This window comes from Neofelis nebulosa, chromosome 1 (assembly GCF_028018385.1).
Source record: "Neofelis nebulosa isolate mNeoNeb1 chromosome 1, mNeoNeb1.pri, whole genome shotgun sequence".
Taxonomy (NCBI): domain Eukaryota; kingdom Metazoa; phylum Chordata; class Mammalia; order Carnivora; family Felidae; genus Neofelis; species Neofelis nebulosa.
The window spans coordinates 53417071-53437065 of NC_080782.1; the positions used below are offsets into that span (position 1 = coordinate 53417071).

At 35.7% G+C, this 19995-nt stretch overlaps 1 protein-coding gene across 3 annotated transcripts in view; it reads left to right on the forward strand.

Moving 5' to 3' along the window:
* The first annotated feature begins 2282 nt into the window (after nt 1–2282).
* GABRA1 (gamma-aminobutyric acid type A receptor subunit alpha1) overlaps nt 2283–19995 on the forward strand; it is a 60721-nt gene continuing 43008 nt past the window's right edge. The window contains exons 1-3 of one of the 3 annotated variants that reach the window (XM_058722522.1): nt 2283–2717; nt 5047–5135; nt 8542–8654. In XM_058722522.1, coding sequence (XP_058578505.1) covers nt 8544–8654 — 111 coding nt within the window. In that variant the 5' untranslated portion in view covers nt 2283–2717; nt 5047–5135; nt 8542–8543. Of the gene's footprint in view, nt 2718–2800; nt 2843–5046; nt 5136–8541; nt 8655–19995 lie in introns of those variants that run through there. The other 2 variants (XM_058722502.1, XM_058722513.1) reach the window with 2 other exon arrangements.

Here is a 19995-nt window from a genome sequence, read left to right on the forward strand (position 1 = left end):
GGGCAGAGAGAGGGAAAGACACAGAATCTGAAGCAGGCTCCAGGCTCTGAGCTGTCAGCACAGAACCTGATGTGGGGCTTGAACTCACAAACTGCGAGATCATGACCTAAGCTGAAGTCAGACACTTAACTGACTGAGCCACCCAGGTGCCCCCATGTGAGTGTTGTATTTTAAATAGAAACTCATAGTATGGACATTTCCATTTCTATATGTGCTCTGTAATTTTAAGATAAACCCAATAATTACTTATAAATATTTATTTGTTTTAAAATGTATGGAAATGCTGCACAATTGTCACATAATACTTTCAGTCTGAAGAAAGATATCATTGGCATTGTTCTCAATGTGATTATTGTGCAAATGATAATGTTTCAGTAACTGTGCTTGAAAAAAAAACCATAAGCAGTAGAGTGATTGGTTGTGTGGCATTAGATATAGGATAGAAAGTCATTCCCATTTGCAAAACAGTGTAGAAGAGTAGAAGGAGCTGTGACAATTTTACCAGGAGGGGAAAAAAAAAGATGAAAAGATTACATTTCTGGGACTATCAGTCTTTGCTGAATCAAAACATAACCATGGAATTACATTATATATTGTCAGGTAAGAAAATAGTGTTTTCTAATTGTTAACTCAGGATTTCAAAATCTTAGTAAAGTGAGTTTTATTCTCACAACTGCTCAATCAATACATGATTAATGGATAAGCACATAAATAAATTTTAAAAAATTGAGTAATATCACATAGGGAAGCTATGATGAGCCTCAAAGGATATCTTTAAGAGTACATTGACCTTTGTTGTGTCTGAACAGAGGAGGCAACATAAAATGATCTTCAAATTTCTCTTCCTTAAAGATTTATTTCTAAAATCATTTCCCAGTAACATTTCCCGTTCAAAACTCAAGATAGCAAAGCCGGTTGCGGAAGGTGGTCTTCAATTTTATATTTCTGATCATCTCAATCACCTGTCTTAAGTTGTAACTATGTAAGCTGATTGTATTGCAGCACAGGGTCAAGGAACGTTTGTAGCATCATAAAGCCATGAGTGGTATAGACTGACCATTTAGGTTTTTTATTTCACTTGGCCAAGCTCCGCCCCTATCCAAAACGTCTCCCCTGCTAGAAGTCTTCTTGGACAAAATGATTAGGGAGCTCATCAAAGTTTGGACCTTACTCACCAGAAGCATTACATGGAGGCACCCCACCATTTCAGCACCTCCTACCTAGTCCTGTGCAAGTGCTGAAGGGACAGCTCCCAGAGTTTCAGATCATTTCAGAAAGCACTCCCAGGAAGACAGTACCCATCTCCTCTCTGCTACAAACACCCATTCACAAAATCCGAAGAGAGAACTACAGTCGCCCCTAGTTCCTTGGAGATTTAGTTAGACTGATGTTGGAACACACCCTCCTTCCCTAAGTGTATAATTACTCGTGGGTGGAGAGCCACCAGGGAGGGTAATAGAAGAGGGCAGAGGGAAAAAATTAATTAATTTAAAAAAAAAGTAGAAGACGGTTTTGTCCTGACTTCTGAAAATCTTGTTAATTTTCTCTCCTCCCCCTCTCCCATTTTCCCAATCCGGAGAATGATGGAGTTCGAGGCAAGGCAATGATTCCGGAAATGGAGATATGACTCTCAAACCTAGAAATGATCTGGGTGATTTATTTAAAGTTAAATACTCCTCGTCCCGGGAACCCAGCACAATTCTTATTTAAAGGAGCTTGTGTTTTCTCCTACATAACGTAAACAGGCAAACAGTTGCCTCCAGAGGTTGAAAACCCGGTTCCGGAGCGCGTTTCTTGCTGTCTTCTAAGCTACAGACGAAGGTGGGGTGGACAGCGCTCACAACCTGTGAAAGTGCGAAAGCCTCGAGAAGCCCAGTGGCCAATTCCCTACTGGCCAGAACTCTTCCCCGCCATCCCTCATCATTCGTGACTCTGCAAGACACAGGGACTCAGACATGTGTGTGGGAGTGCGTGCGAGGGAGGCAGGCGAGAGGACAGCGGCTCTCCACATGTGCAACCTTGCAGCTAGCTCCCTGCACTCATTCATGTGCATGCAGTGGTTGAATCTTTGATCAAAGCTGGACTAGTTATACTTATCAGCTGTCTTTTTTTTTTTTGATGGGCACACCTTAAAACAGTGTTCATGAATTGGAAGTGTGAAAAGGTACTGAGTGGAGTCCCTATGCCTCTCACCCTCGCTACCCTTTCCTCCCTCATCTCTACTCCCCACAAAAAAAGGGAAAGCTTGCAGCAGATTGTGGAAGGATTTGAGTCTGCAGCCAGAGAGAAGGGGATTAGGGCCAGAGCGATGCAAGTTAAATTGTGCTGCATATAAAAAATGGGCGGATTGGTCTCCAGATCCAGAGGCTGGTACCACCTTCCTTTCTAAAATAAAATCTCTCTGGCATGAAGTCACCGCCTATTTCACATCCGGTTTGCCCTGGGACGTATTACTACTGTCTTGGTAAAGAGAAATCTTTTGTTGTATAGCTGCAGATCGGATACTGGGAAGCAAATTTGGGTGTGAAATCTTCAGCAAAGGAGCACGCAGAGTCCATGATGGCTCAGACCGAGTGAGTGAGAGGCAGAGCGAGGACGCCCCTCCGCTCCCGGCGCGCCGGGACTCGCGGACTCGCGCTGGCTCCAGGTTCTCCGCGATTTTCTCTCGCACACTTTTCCCGGGTCTTGAGCGATCCTGTGCCCAGAGGGGGCCCGAGGTAAGTGCGGCTTCGGACCGCTACACGCACAGCCTTGAACGTGGTTTTTCCTAGCTGGAGAGACGGGAATGCTAGAGAAAAAAAAGAGAAAGAGGGAACAGGACAAGAGCCTGATCCCATAGCAGGTAGAAACAACGAATGTTTTTCTTTCAGGGTGAAAACCGCAGCGATATAGAAGCATTATTCCCCCCCCCCCCCCCCCGTACCTCTTGTCTTTCCTTCTTTTCTTAGGCAGATATGAATTTATTCCGTGGGGTGGGTGGTGACATGTTGTTTTGATTTTTTTTTTTTTTTTTTCAGGAGGGAGCTGGGATGAGGTGGGGAGGGGCTTTGGGGGGCATCGTTTAAAGTTAAGATGCTGGGACAGAAAACCTGTGTTAATGTTCCATCCTTGGGAAGGCACTTTCTCATTCTGGCTGCAAAAATGCCTCTTTTCTCCTTTCCAGTGGACGCTGCTAAAATGCCCTCTGGTGTAGGGGTCTCTCTGGTTCTGAACATAAAAAACTCAACTTATCGTTTGATATGGGTGGTGCGGGATATAGGTGTTTGGAGGGTGTGTGTTTGGCAGGGGGGAGGTTGAAGGTGGAAAAGGGTAAGGAGGCAGCTTAGCATTTCTTTTAAACTATTATGTTTGTATTTGCAAGAAACTTTCTTACTCAACAACTCAAGTGCCATGATAGGTTTGTTTTTCTCTTTAAAATGCCAGAGGAGGACAAAAAGCTATGGTACCATGCCTTGGGATTTGTTTTGTTTCATTTATTCCTTCGGGAATCACCTTTTTTTTTTTTTTTTTTTAATTTTACAAAGGCCAACAATTATTAATGGATAAGAGAAATTGTTTTTCCTTCATAACAAATGTTGAAGATTAATGCAAGAATGAATTATAACTGTGCAATTTAGATGCAATATTTTAACATAATGATATTTATCCAATAATTCTTGTCATCTGTGCCAAAATCAGTGACTAAATTAAGTAGAAACTATGAAGCTCACAGCTCTTATCTCTAGACCTAGACCATTTCACTCTAAACACATTAATTATGTTTCATTGCTTACATGCCTGTTTGTAATGGTTTTTACTGATATAAATGATCCCCAAGAGTGTGGGAAGCATTTGTGTAGATGTACTTAAAGGCATACCACATTAAACTATACAGTGCTTAATAAAAAACATGCTTTAAAAGACATGCAATCCATTAATCACTCACGATACTAAGGAGTATAGATTCAGGGAAGGGCTAATAAATACCTCTAACATTTCTCATGTTATAGCTGCCATTAATTGTAGCAAATTAAATAAAGTGTTGCCACATCTGCTCTTACCCAGGTAGTGCACTGATTTTTAAAAATCGTCTCCACAAATAGGTCCTAGTTTTTCAAAATTCTCTAAGCTTTCCATACTCCTCCTTTCCTCCAGCATCCCACTATCAAGTCTAAAATTCGACAATCAGATGGTGATTGATTGCACTTTACCTAAGAGGGAAAAAAAGATTCCCTTATTCATGCAAAGCAAAGCACTCTAGCTCCCATCTGTCTGAGATGAAACATTTTCTAGCAGCAACCTGGCAGAATTCAAGAGGGCTTAAAAGATATGTGTGGGCATGTTTGTATGCATTTATGTGAGTGTGGTTTGTGTGTATGAGAGAGATTAGCACATGGCTTGACTGTAAAGTGTGTCCTTTAGCCTCACAGAAGCATTAGTGAGCATACTTAACAAGGCAATCATAGGCAGAGAATATAAGCACGACTTCAGCATTCAACAGTGTGTTTCTTATGTTGTTGTTTTTTTTTAAGATAAATACAGTTGCTTCTGAAACCAAGGTAAATCCAGAATTCAAAGATGAAGTCAGTCATTGAAGCATTATTAACCAACCCCATTCCAGCTCCTAAGCATGTTCTCCCCATTATAGACACTAGCTTACAAATTTCAATGCACAGTTCAGGCGTGGAAACTCAAATCAGAAAGGTCAATATTCTCAAATGATAAACAACAAGAAGAGAGTAATTCAAGCTATATTAGAAATATAAAACCTGGAGGAAAAAAAAACTCACAGTTTTCATGTTGAGCAGTATTGTCACCTGAAAGGATTTCAACTTGTATTCTTTTACAGGAGAAATTAAGGCACTGATATATTTCTGAATGGAGAAATGGAAGGGAAAGTGGAGAATGGATGGTCCAGGTTTCCATTGCTTCCAATGAGGTGTCATATCCCAGTGAGGTCATTTCCTGACTTCAAAGCATTCATCTGAACTGCCTCAGTCAGCCCTAGTGGTTATAACCTGATGTTTCTTGCAAGAGACATTGATCTCTACTTGTTCTACTTTTCAGCTGCACAAGCCCGCGATGAAGAAAAGTCCGGGTCTCTCTGACTATCTTTGGGCCTGGACCCTCCTTCTGAGCACATTGACTGGAAGAAGGTGGGGGCACTTTATTTTAAATCTGCATGAGAATTTCTGTAACTTTTTGTTTATTCTTTCAGGGGGAAGAAAATTGTCCTTGGATGAATTCATGACTAAGGGAATCCAAAAAAACTTAACTGCAATAAAATTCCAACTAAGAATAAAGAAGAGCAGTATGAAAAAATAATCATCTTATTTGTGTGATAGTTAGAATACACTTAACACGCTTTTGTTAAAGGAATGTATTCATTCAACATTTAAATCTTAAATTGAACTTTTTACTGTTCAGTTGTAACTGAACAAAATAAGTTGTTTCCTAATTCATAGAAAAAGTTACTCCAATTAATGTCTGTGTACTATGTGAGTTGATTTTCCAACAAGAAAATTTCTAGCCAGTTGTAAAGATCATAGAGTAACTTGTGACTATATGAAAGTGGGAAGTTTAAAATAATATTTGTAATTTGAAAGTCATACGTCTCTATAAATGCATGTGCATATTATTTTGAAACCATTATTTGTGTAATCGATTGAGGTAGAATATGCCAAACAACTATTTGAGAACATTAAGTAAAATTGAACTTTCCCATTTAAGCGTAACTGCTATGGAGACGAGTTATGATAAAAATTTAATAATGTGCTTAACCATATTCAAAATATTTACTAGTGATCAAATCAAGCATATAAACACATTATAGAAGCAATGATATAAATGACCAAAGAACCAAGAAGAGCTAAAGATTTTTCTTTATCTGCTTTTGTATTTCTTGCGTAGTCTACTCCTATGGCCCATAAGAACGTTTTAGACGTATTATAAACACCTAAGGTTCTTCAAAATGTAATGGAAAGTGAACTCTCATGAATTAAGGCAGAGAGAAGCACTAGCTGGAAAGATATGAATTTAGGAGGATTTTTTGAGTTGGGAAGTTGTCTGTTTTTATTTTCTGCTATTGTGTATGGTAAATAATGACTTACCAGATAATGAGGAGATTCCCTATAACCAGATACTCTTAATCTGAGGAGTTAAATGTTATTCATTGCTTTTGAAAAATTATAAGAAGTGTTACTATTGTAATGACCTGTAGATGGAGTTAGTGCACAGCGTTTTATTATATAGTGGTTCATATGGAATCAAAATCAGGTACTGTAACTGACATTTCTTTTTGAATTATATTTTCAGTTTAGGAAACCTTACATTGGCATAAGTGTTTAAGAGCAATACATAATCTTGTTCTTTATCCTGGGGTTATTTTCTGACAATTACAACTGGACATGGTAAATTAGAAGTAGAGATAAAAGAATAACCTGATTAGAAAAATCCCATGAAATAAAGAATTCTATTCCAGTTGGGATAGCAGAACTAGTTTTCTGGGAGGGAAGGAAAGTCTCTTTTGGCTTTTGTATGACAATGAATACAATTGCTGGAAATGGCATTTGTAAGATAAAACCAGAGATAAAAACATTTCCTGAATTTGATATAAGCTTAAACACAAAGAAAATGCAGGAAAAGGTAATAGACAACCGCATATTCTAGGAATCCTATCAACAATCTAATTGTGCTCTGTCACGTCACCCCATCTCATCTTTCCCCCTTCTTATTTCATGCTTTCTTCCTTAGACCCCTTGATCAGGCCTTCCTCACAACTTAAAGTGTACTAGCATTTCTTTTCCACCTTTATCAAGATGACCTTCCAATATCCTTGAAAGATGCATACATGGCAGTTCGTTTTGTGACGAGTTTTTATAAATAATTGCATTCAGACAACTATTTTTGCTTTATTGGTGTTATCTACTAATGAGACACCCTGGAAGACACAGAGCTCAGTAAAAATTTGATTTAAAAAACTAGTAAGATGTTTAATTTTGCCAAAGGAGAGTAAACTCTCAATCTATATGGTATAATGTTGAATTTAGGAGAATGAAAAATTGTTTCATAGAGGTACATTTCATATATTTAATATCATGAAGAGCTTTTAGTTTTAATAGCTTTATTAAATTCAAATTTTATCAGAAAAATGTCCATTGAATTTTGCCAATATAAAATTAAGTACCTTTTAAAAAATAGTCTTTGTTTTTGAAATGTTACTTTGATTATGTTTCTTGTTATGGTCAAATAAGTGTATCCTGGTTTCAATTACTAATTTTTTACATTGAGCAGTAATATAAACAAACAAGAGTGAAGCTGAAAGCATATTAAGTTGAAAGTATGAAAGTGATATTTTTGTGGTGTTTCTTAGTTTACATTCTGAACTCGTTTTTCTTGTACTCAAGGTCAGAGCTATTATTGAAATATATCAGTGAGTGTGATCCACCCTAAGATAGAAAACTCTTCTCTCAAAGGCTTTTGGAAGTGTCATCCTAATCATTACATAGAATATGATTCAATGAGCAAAAATGATAATGTGATTAATATAAGAAATACACAATATTTGAACTGTGGTCACTATGTGGTTGAAACTCAAAGATTAATGATAAGGGGTAGGAACTATACTTGCAAATGAAAAGATTTAAATAGAAACAATTACTCCAGGATAGAAGAATAGAATTAAAGTTTTAGACTAAAAGTTGAAGAAAACCGAATTCGAGTTTAAGCTCTGCTCACAAATAGCTGTGTTTTCTTAAACAAAATCTAATCCCACACTACAGTTTACTAAACCATAAATTAAGAATATTGGAACATGTCTTTTTCAAGGTATCTTTTATTTTTAAGACAGAAATGTTACAAATTCAATTAGAGTTTTAAATAGACACGTCACAAAAATTGGTTCATAAACTTTAGGGGAATGGAAATTACACACTGACTTGAAACTATAATTATCCTAAGAAACAAGTTTTAACTATTTGTCTCATCTAAATACCCTGAGAGAATATCAGAAGGACAAATATATATATATATATATATATATATATATATATATATATATATATAAAGTGGATTGAAGGAAGGTTATGTTGGTAGGTGAAATCTTAGACTAATGCTGCATGTTAATTAAATGAAAACAAAACTATTAATTTGATAACTCATAAATACCTTTTTTTTTTAATTTTGGAAGAGGTTTGCCAGATTTTTTTTCTCTCCCTAGCATGCATTAACATTCTTGCTTGCCCAGAGAAAACATGCATTATAGCATTGTATATGTGCTGAAATTTATACATGTAAAGAGACAAAACACATTTACTGTTATTTTGCTTACATAGAAGAAATAATAGAATAAAGAACTTACCATCTGTGAGAACAAATATGAGAAAATGGTAAAAATTAAAATCTTACTTTTTTTTTTTTTTTTTTACTTTACCAAAAGGAATTTTCAAATTAAGATTCAATAGAAAAGAAGGTAGGAATATCCAGGGAAGGGTTTATTTGGAAAAAGGTTTTAATAGAAATGTATAATTTAGATTAATACCTGAATTTATGCTTTTTTTTCAGCTATGGACAACCCTCATTACAAGATGAACTTAAAGACAATACTACAGTCTTCACCAGGATTTTGGACCGACTCCTCGATGGTTATGACAATCGTCTGCGACCAGGATTGGGAGGTGGGTCACATTATTGTGTTTTTATTTTAGAGAACAGTATTAAATATTTACTAATGAAGCCTTGCTTTCCTTCTAAATGATAGAGTAATAAGAATGGCAGTATGTAGTTTAATGGACTAATCCTATTTTTAATAGATGGCTCATTGTTAACTCAATTTACTAAGGTAGTTCTGTGCACATACCTATATGTAGTAAAAGGCAGATACAAACTTCTCATAATTACATTAAAAATGTTACATTTGCTTGTCAATCATAATGTTTTCTGTGCAATGACTTGATTATCCAGGGAAAACATGAAGATAATTTTCTCCCTTCCAGCCCAAAGGCTACATCTACTTCATTTGGCATTGCTATGTTTGCATTGAATTCAAGTAGATTATCTCTGAGCCTAATGCTCTAAACATTTATTTTGGAATATTACATATTGATCCACTATTTTGCATTAGATTAGCACCAACTCTAGGATAAAAGGTGAATGTGATAGATGGTAATTTTTTTAACCATGCATTTGAACTTAAATCTCAATTTTCTGTAGTAAAAATATATTTTTCTTTCTTTACCAATTAATTGGTTACACTAATGAGTTTCTACTTAGGAAGAAAATAGCACTTAATAATACAATATTTATAAAAATAAGAGTAAATAGTGTTAGCTATTACACACTTTTTTTAATAACCTTTGAATAAGATAATTAACCAATCTTATTTAAACGACTAATGAAACAAAACAAAATATTGATCTAAGAGTAAAACAAGGGAAGCAAGGAAATAAATTATTGTTTAAAGTCACATAGGAAACGAAGGTGAGGATCTATGATTTCCAGCTATAGCTAATGCTACACTTTCTCTGAAGCATTTGTTAGCAACTATTTAACAGGAATATTTAAATTACAATTAAGTGGCAATATTAAGAAAGTCAGCTCTTCTTAGATAGCAAACATATACAAATAATAAGCTTAAGAATCCAAATTTTGATTTTAAAACTGAATGGTAGACTGCACTTACAGTCTATTTTTTTTTTTTAATATTTTGAATAGTGTAATCACATAGATGGGGATCATGGGTCTGTTTTGAGGCTGCCAAATGCCCTTAGTGTCTCAGAGGTTTAAGAGGAACTGCTGTGTCAAAGACACAACTCAAATATATCTCAGAGGTCTTACCAGGTGTTTTTTCTTGTCAATTAAAACGTTCATTCTTGCACATGCTGTACAAATTCCTTCAGGTGTGAATTCCACCTAGTTTTCCTTTTCTACATTCTTAGAAAAAAAATCTTAAGGAACAAATGTATTGTTAAGAAAATGGAGTGCATAACCGTGTATGTGATGTATTGCAGTAATGTTTGTGTATATCTAAACATCTCAATTGGCTTCAGGAAAATTGTCCTTAAATCATAAAATTTGAAATAAATTACAAAGACTGCAGGTAGGGGATGAATGTACAAAAAGAAAAACAGGATAGTGATATAACTTTTAGAAAAAAGACTTTCTAAAGTACTAATGGGCATGCATCTGATTCGTTTACTTCCTGCTCCATGACACCAGTCCTTACTAAATCAGCAGAATTTTATAATGCATCTAGAAAACGTTGTTTTCATTCTGGCTTAGGAAATCCCATGTAATACTTCAACATATGAATATGAGTGTCCTCTGTCAGCTTAGTGTACATAATTTTCACTTTGTGAAAGGATTTTTAAATATATTCACACACACCTTTAATGATCAGCTGTGTGGTTGTATAATACACACACACACACACACACCTTTAATGATCAGCTATGTGGTTGTATTGTTGTTTGGAGTGTAAGTAATAGACCCTGACTGCTCATTGACATTTAATTATATATCTTAACTATTATAGACATGTGTATGTTAACTCTTTAATCAAATATAGTGTAAGCAGGAAGTATTTATCTACTTCTTATGTGCATACCTGGGTCTTGGAGAGACACAGAACTCGAAAACATATAAGGTAGACTAAGAATAAGTTGAAAAGCTAATTTTCAAGAACTGAGATAATGGTAGGTTTGTTAACAGAAACAACTACATTGATTCACACTGCAACATTACTACTTTGTTAGAATTTACTTTTAATACTGATTTAATGCCTCCTAATAACAAAAAAAGAACAGGAATAGTAGTTAGCCAAATGTAGTCGAGGTATATTCTTTTTAATTGAAATGGATAAAATGTGCTATGATAATAGAGAATTCAAGGATTCAAGAAAATTTAAAAGAATGGATGTGCTTTAATATTTGCTAAGATGACTTTTCTGATATTTATTATTCCTGGAAACAGTGATTTTAAGGATATGATAGACCAAACAATTTGAAAAGTAGCTCAAATTTTTGCTTCTGTTTCTATTTTATGTATCATCCTGGAATGTACTGTAATTAAATCTGATAAACTTGAGAGTTATGAGGAAACTTTAATACTGACTCACTTAATTTTTGTTAATTTTCTTGGAGTGCAGTTTTTAGCCATAAGTGATATACTGGTATGTGTTTATTACATGTATCTCCTGAGTCATCAATATTTTTAAGTACATTTTGAAAATGTCTCTCTGTCTTTAGAAAACTACACCTTAAAATATTAAACATAGTTTTTAGATATTTTCGAAGACACAATCTACTACAGAATTAGAAAAACATTACCCCCATGATTTCTGGATGCTATAAGCTGAAATTATTGAATGCATTTTCTCTGTAGTTATTTTAATTTCATTTCTTTACCATAGATTTGTGCGAAGTATGACATAAATTCCAGTAGATCTCCATTGCAAAAGTGTACTTTTGTTGTTGTTATTGTCACATGATCCATTTGCTTCTTTATCTACCCATTTTCACTGATGAAAAGTCCATGTAGACGAAACACTTGAAAGATTATCATTAGCTTCTAAGAGAGTAAAAGTTTCCTCTTAATAGCTTTGTGATCACAATTGAGGTAATCTCTAGCAAGAGAAATGGGCCCACTCTCTTCTCTATTAGGACAAAAGTCTGGTTTTATAAGAAGAGTAACATATGCAGAAGGCAGGGATGTTTTATTCTGAGTATCTTCCAAAGGTATAGAAATGTAATAAACTGAGACTCGAGACAAATGTAAGAAACTCTTGTATGTGCAAATTCATCATGACCTGTTTTTCAGAAAAACACACTGCCATCCGAAGGTATAGCAATACTCTTTGGAGACACACACAGTGGATCTAATAACTAAGCAACAAAATATGAAGCTTGGTTCATCTAGATGATAGAAACCAGTTTGCAGATATTGTTACACTATTTAAAAAGTCTACCTTTTCAGAGCCCAGAGAGCAATCCTGGGAAAATGATAGGATCACATAAAGAAATATACCCTGGAAGGGATATTCATTCTTTCTTTCTTACTCTTTCTTTCTTACTCTTTCTTTCTTTCTTTCTTTCTTTCTTTCTTTCTTTCTTTCTTTCTTTCTTTCTTTCTTTCTTTCATAGAAGAAATAAAAAGGAATACAATTATACAATGTGTGGAATTCTAATGATAGAATGTACTTTAGTCAGGAACAAAAGAGAACAATAAGTTCGCCATGTTTATATTTTATTTTTTAAACAAATTTTTAACGTTTATTTATTTTTTGAGAGACAGAGAGAGACACAGCATGAGCAAGGGAGGGGCAGAGACAGAGGGAGACACAGAATCTGAAGCAGCCTCCAGGCTTCGAGCTGTTAGCACACAGCCCGACATGGAGTTCCAACCTAGGAACTGTGAGATCATGACCTTAGCCAGAAGTCTGATGCTCATCCTACTGAGCCACCCAGGCACCCTTGGCCATGTTCATATTTTAAATAAAAGTTAATGAAACCTTTAAATAGACTCAATTTGAAATAATCAGTAGCCATAAAATACAAAACAAAACTGTCAGAAACTGTGGGATTCATTCTTATTTAAAAATCTCTTTTTTTTGAGGGCAAGGTATAGAGGGCTGTTTCTTCTTTGAACTAGGGACTAAAGCATGTTTTGGAAAGGCTCTTGCCCAAAGCCTGGTCATTACAGAATACAATCGTTGGGGGAAGGGAGAAGGTAAAAGCCAGAAAGAATGGCAAGATGAGAAGCAAAAGGTTAGATAAGAAAGGTGAGCAAATTGGGCATTGAAAATAAGGAGAGGAGGGGAGCCTGGGTGGCTCAGTCAGTTAAGCATCCCACGCTTGACTTCAGCTCAGGTCATGATCTCATGGTTGTGGGATGGAGCCCCACATAGGAGCTGAGCGTGGAGCCTACTTAAGATTTTCTTTCTTTCTCTCTCTCTCCTCTGCCCCTCCCTGCCTCTCATAAATAAATAAATAAATAAATAAATAAATAAATAAATAAAATGAAAATAAGAAGAGGGAAGTGAGAGGGATAGAGAAGGTAAAGGAGAAGAACACAGAGAAGATGGTAAAAGAGAGGAATCTGTGTTATGAAGATTGGTAGGCTCACATGTTCCTTGATTAATCGAGATTCCTCTTCTCTCTTTAAATCAGGACCAAACCAAACACATTCTGAGTTCACCTTCTGAAGGTTTCTCCTTATTGACTATGATTAAAATATATTAATGAAACCTGAATTTTCTCCAGCTTCCTAAAGCGTTAAATGATGCAGCCCCTGAATTGGAACTGTCTGAGTTAAAATTTGGCCACTATCACATTGGTTCCCCCTGCACTCTTGGTGGGGGACAAAAACAACCCATAAACATAGATCCCAAACTCAATTCTGAAGGGAGGTTTCAGTGTTTAAGGATAGGTAATGCCCTTCCAGTGACATCCTTTCCTTTTGCGCAGCCTTCTATATAGGCTACATTTTATCAATAATAGGACAAAATCCCAGGGTGAGCAGGGCTGATGTTTGCAGTTTATTGTCTGGAACATAACACCAGGCTGAGGGGCTGCCCTTCTTCCTGTTCACAGGCTTCTTAAGCATCTTGCTTACAAAAGACCTTTTCTTCTATAAACAATTTTATTTCACTCCTTGGAAAACTGATTAAGGTAAAACCGTTTCTTAAAGTTTATTTATTTATTTTGAGAGAAAGAAAGCATAAGCACAAGCAGAGGAAGGTCAGAGTGAGAGGGGGAGAGAGAGAATCTCAAGCATGCTCTGTGCCATCAGTGCAGAGCCGAAGCTCGGGGCTCCATCCCAAGAACCGTGAGATCATGACCTGAACTAAATAAACTCCAGAGCAGGCCCGCTCAAGTGCTCAACAGACTGAGCCAGCCAGGTGCCCCAGGGTAAAACCATTTTTAATGGAACTCTAAAAGGATAGTGCCAAAGGAATGATATCTTTCTTGGTTGAAGCACATTTTGAAAGGATTACAGAACATTTTTGACTCTCTCCCTCCCTGTAACAGTAGTTTCTAGAAATAATGTAATTTCTTAATTTTGCCTTAGGTGTAACCTCAATGAATAGCATCTAGGGTGATGGATGCCTCTCAAAGACTTCATCATTAAGCCAAAAAGATGAAGATGGTAAAGGAAAGAGAGTGAACGCATACTCATCACGTGACAAACCTAGGTGGATGGGAGAAGCAGAGAGCTAGATGAGTAGATAATGTACTTTACTTATCCCTTCTACACCCTTAAGAGATATTTAGTTAAGATTTTCTCCTTTTTCCGTACGTCTTATAGATTTGGGGTTTTTATTTATTTACTTCTCTCATATTTTACTTGAATATATCATTTAGATGAATATTTGGAACTGGAATATAATTGGGGTTTTTCTCTCAAGGTAACCTTTTTTAAAAGTACTAACATAGGGGCGCCTGGGTGGCGCAGTCGGTTGAGCGTCCGACTTCAGCCAGGTCACGATCTCGCGGTCCGTGAGTTCGAGCCCCGCGTCAGGCTCTGGGCTGATGGCTCGGAGCCTGTTTCCGATTCTGTGTCTCCCTCTCTCTCTCTGCCCCTCCCCCGTTCATGCTCTGTCTCTCTCTGTCCCAAAAATAAATAAAAAGCGTTGAAAAAAAAAATTAAAAAAAAAAATAAAAGTACTAACATAATATTTAACAACCAATCGTATGCTTCAAAGCAAACTTTCTCCTTAACTTCCTAATTTTCCCAATTTGGGATTTGTTATGCTATATAAGACCTTTTAGACTTCTTTTAGCCCAATTATTGCAAGAGATCTCAGCTTTAAGATGCAAACGTCTCCGACTAAGGAAGGTGACTGGCTTGGATATGTGCACAGCTGGCAAAATGGTGTTAACTCCTTGGAGAATTAGTTTAGGTTCTTTGGTTACAGTTCTTTCTACATCAAAATAAGTAAAGGTGGAAAACTAAGTGCTCCGGAAAAAAAGCAAATCGACTTTTGTGAAATTTTGTGTAACTTTGTAAAGTTTAGGTGATTGGGGGTAGAGAAAGCAGTATGGTTTACCTCTTTGTCAAAATTCAACTTTGTATTATTTGTATTATTATTTGTATCCTGTGTGATGATGATATCAGAAGCAACCATTTTATTCATGTTCAACAGAAGCTAACACATACATTTTATATTTATATTAAACAGCCAGAATTGCAAAAATTAAGAGGCTGAGATATTAAGAGGCAATGTGGTGGCTTTTGACAGAATAGAAAGATTCTAAGTTACTGACAATATCCAAAACAATTTAAAAGGTTAGATTCATCCAGTACTTTTTGTTGGTGGTAGTGGTGTTATATTTACGTTGCCAGATAATGGTCTTTGGTATTGTCTTTTGAAATTGGACTCTGGGATCCTTCTCTCTGAATTTGCTGTAGTTTTATCGGGTGCTTTTAATGTGAGGTATGAAACTGATGCTCAGACTTTGGCATAATGTAATCCATTTCCCCAGAAATACTGTATCCAGACATTCCATAATTCAGTTGAATTTTTGAGAAAAAGCAGTTACCAAAAACCCAAGAGGAATTGTTAAAATGAACAGAGAACACCTTTTAACCTTTCCTGGCTGAGATCTCCAGTCAGTTCCTGAAGCCAGCTTGTCTAATGAATCCAACCTAGATACCCAAAGGAATGTTGTAGCATGTTTAGAAACTTTCTACTCTCATCTTTTCCTATTGTATATAAATCATCTGATCAGTGCCAAGAAGTTCCTGAGATGAAATGTAGCTACTGAGATTATGCTCAAGTTATAAAGATCAAGTTATTAGTGAACAGCTGCAGTTTATTTTTTGTGCAGTTACTTCTGAAATTTTTATAGTTTTTATTTCTCATCTTGATTCTACAACCAATGTAGAATATTTTTAAAAATGTTTTCTGTAATGATTGTGCTTTTTTTTCAGGTAGAATCTGAACTCGTTCTTTGAAAAATAATGTTGTAGTGTTTCTGAGATGAGAAACTCTGCCATTTTGGAAAATTTAAGAGAAAACAAAATCCTAAGTGGATGTCATATTCCTCCAAGAGTGCTATAGTTTCGTCTCATGTAACTAAAATGCTATCATGCGAACAGGAAGTATGATGCCTCAAAGCTATTACAGGTTATACAGTCTTGTTCAAGACTTAATATAGACCAAAAGAAACCCATTTCTCCAGCACAGCCATGATATTCTTCTTTAAAGGTTACCCTCTCCCAGTAAAAACTGCCTATAATATAAGGAAGAAAGGAGGGAAATTCTCAATGGAAATGAGATTAATCCCTGCCACAATAAAATTTATTTATTTATTTATTTTTGTCCTGGAAGATGCCTGTATCATTTGAGTACTTTGAATCTGAAAACACGAAAGGATTAGGGATTGATTAGATATCTTGAAATGTGAGTTTCTACCCCATATCCAGATATAGTGGCTGTAGGCAGCCACAATTAAGTAGCTCTACATATCAGCTAGGGAAAGTTGCCAACTATTCTAAAGAATTTAGGGAATGAAAATGAAGGATAGGGAGCAAAAATGTTGCCCCAGGCATATTGGCAAGGAGTTGAAACATTGTCCATTCCAAGAGTACACACTGATGGTTATGTAGGGAGCCCAGAATATTTTCAATTTCCAAACAGGACTATTTCCAAGTGGGGTTTTAAGATATACTTTATTATGATGACTAATGTTAGTCCATTTAGTCTCCATATAGTGACTGCCTCTCTGAATTAATAGACAAAAAGTAACTTAAAGGAGGCAATAAACCTCCCTCATAAGTTATAAGTCCACAGAACAGGGCCTAGTGAATATTACTCTGAGTTCTTCAGCAGACAGCATTTCCAGGAAAAATATGGCCAGTACCATATTAAATAAATTATTGGGATAGGCATTCCTAATAAACCACCACCTGTAATTCTTCACTGTTGATTCCCTCTTCCATTTTCTTTATTACACTCTTATAATGCATTATTCACACAGCATCAGCTTTCTTCTTAAACTGCAAGTAACATCATTTCACCTCATTACCCAAAGGCTTCTTATTGCATTAGAATAAAGGTCAACTGCTTGGTAAAATGCACAAATCTCTTTAGGTGTGGCCCCACTTGCATCCAGAGTGTCATCTTTTACCATGACCATCAGCATCACCAGACTCCAGATATATTATTGGATTTTCTGTTTCTTAAACATCACACATTTATTCTCACCTTAGATCTTGTTCTTTCTGAAATCTCCTCCTTTAATTGTCTTTCCCTTTCTGCTCATCCTTGAATATTTCTCATTATTGAGGTCTCAGTTCAAAGTTATCTCTTCAAAAGTCATTCTTTCAGAGCATGTATAATGATCTGAAATTAATTAGTATAATTTGTGTATGTGTTTCTATATAACTACGATCTACCAATCTACATTTCTAATCTATCATCTATTTATCCCATCTATGTTTCTAATCTATCTAAAATGTTTTCCCCAAGACTAAAAGATAAACTACAGAATAGGAACACTTACACTTTTTTTTCATAATATTACTATAACTTGGGACAGTGCCTGCCTGACATTTAGAAAATGCTCAATAAACATTTGCTGGTTAAATTAATGTACCCAACAAACGCATCTCAAAGTGTTTTTGGCATCAAATATTATTCCACCCTTACTCCAGTGTGATGTAGTCAACTGTACAGGTATTATTTCTTCACTGAAAAGGCAAGAAAACAGGCTCAGAGAGATTAAAGTATTGTACCTGCAATCACACAGCTTGTTCTCCAGGAGAATCAGAGTAAAAATCTGAGTGTTTTGACTTTTAATCCAATGTGCTTACTTCTTACTATACCACACTGCTTTTCTCATTTCTGCCTCAAGCACTAATCATCTTTTTGAATTATCACTTAAAAACATCTGTTATTTCAATACTTATCAGCAGGATATCAACATTGTAAGAAATCCCTGGTAAAAACAAATTTACTGCTGTCTAGCAGCTATAGAGTATATAATATAGTGTGTGTGTGTGTGTGTGTGTGTATGTATATATATATTTCTGTGTGTGTGTGTGTATATATATATATATATATATATATATAAAGCATATAAATGTATATAAATCATATATATAAAGCACATAAAATACTTATATATATGTATGTAAAGTGTATCTTTGAAGGTTATGCTTCTTTAAAGACTGATTTTGAATGGTTTACTTATCATTATAAATTTTATTTATATTGATATACTATTTTAAGATATCCCCAGGGCACCTGGGTGGCTCAGTTGATGAAGCATCTGACTCTTTTTTTTTATTTTTACTTTTTTTTAAATGTTTATTTATTTTTGAGAGAGAGAGACAGAATGTGAGCAGGGGTTGGGGGGAGGGGCAAAGAGATGGGGAGACACAGAACTTGAAGTGGGCTCTAGACTCCATGCTGTCAGCACAGAGCCCAATGCGGGGCTTGATCTCAGGAACTGTAAGATCATGACCTGAGCCAAAGTTGGACACTTAACCGACTGAGCCACCCTGGTGCCCCAACACCTGACTCTTGATTTCAGCTCTTGATTTCATGATTTCACATTCATGGTATCGAGCCCCGTGTCATGATTTCTCATTTATGAGATCGAGCCCCGTGTCAGGCTCTGCACTGACAGGGCTGAGCCTGCTTGGGATTCTCTGTCTCCCCCTCTCTCTGCCCCTCTCCTGCTCACAAGCACATGTTCTCTCTTTCTCTATCTTTCAAAATAAATAAATAAACATTAAAAAAAGGTATCCCCAACCACTGTATTCTTCATCATCATCATCATCATCATCATCATCATCTCATTTTACATGATTCCACATTTATCCCTTTGACACTTGAACATACATATAAATTTACACAAATTTTAAAGACTGTTGATCTTTTTTTTTACAGCGGACAGAGATAGATTACTGTGAAGAATATACTTTAAAAAATTTATTTGCTAATTAATCTGCTCTTTGAACGTTTCCTCCAGCTGAGTTATTTTAATTGATTTCCATTTTCAGACAATTTCCTAGTTACATAAGGGGTCCATTCATGTTTAACTTTGGCTAGCTGTAAAATCATTCCAGCTGAACTTTATTAGAAGTTCCTGACTCATGTTGTGTGCTCTTAAGTAGAATATTGGAAACATAAATATATCTTTACTTTTCCTCATGAGATCCATAGAAAGGCCTTGAGTATTTTCTAGATGTTTCTAATAATACTTTAAGAGTCCAGTGCAATGTCGTATCTATATCTATATCTATATCTATATCTATATCTATATCTATATCTATATCTATATCCATATATAGATATAGATATAGATATAGATATAGATATAGATATATAATAGGCAAGTTAACCATGTCACTTTTTACAGTTTGGGTAAAGTACGTTCATAATAGTCCTCTATCTTGAACCTTTGCACTCTGAATTATAAATCTTCTGTCTTAAAGAACAATGACTTCACTTATCACTAAGGAAATTGCTGGTGAGCTGGAGTGAAAGACATACTTTTGGTCAAAGGAACCTATTTCTTGTCACTGAAATTGTACTCAACTGAACGAGAATGTGGTTTGAGGGTAATCATTAGGTATGTATTTGAAAAGGAAAAACGAAGGAAAGGAATACATAAGATGTTAGCAGTGGATTTATGTAAATGGTAGTATTCTAGGGAGTTTAATTTTTTTTATGTTTTTTTTTTGAAATTTCCAAACATACTATGAAGATTTAAAAAATTAAATAAACAACACGATGCATTCTATTGGCTTCATGTTTACCCAAAAGCTTTTGTAACATTTTAGAGCAGCATTCCTAGATAAGTTTGGGAAATACGGGGCTAAACAAGGTTGATCGCATTTATTTAAAACATGACATCTTAGAGACATTGGCACGCTAATATTCATAATGAATCTTCCAGAGGCATGCATAATAAACAGTGGAAACTGGACAATCACAAACAGCCAATGAGAAATCAAAGAAAACTGTTTGGGTATGCGGTAAGGAAAATACTTTAGAGGGGAAAATACAGA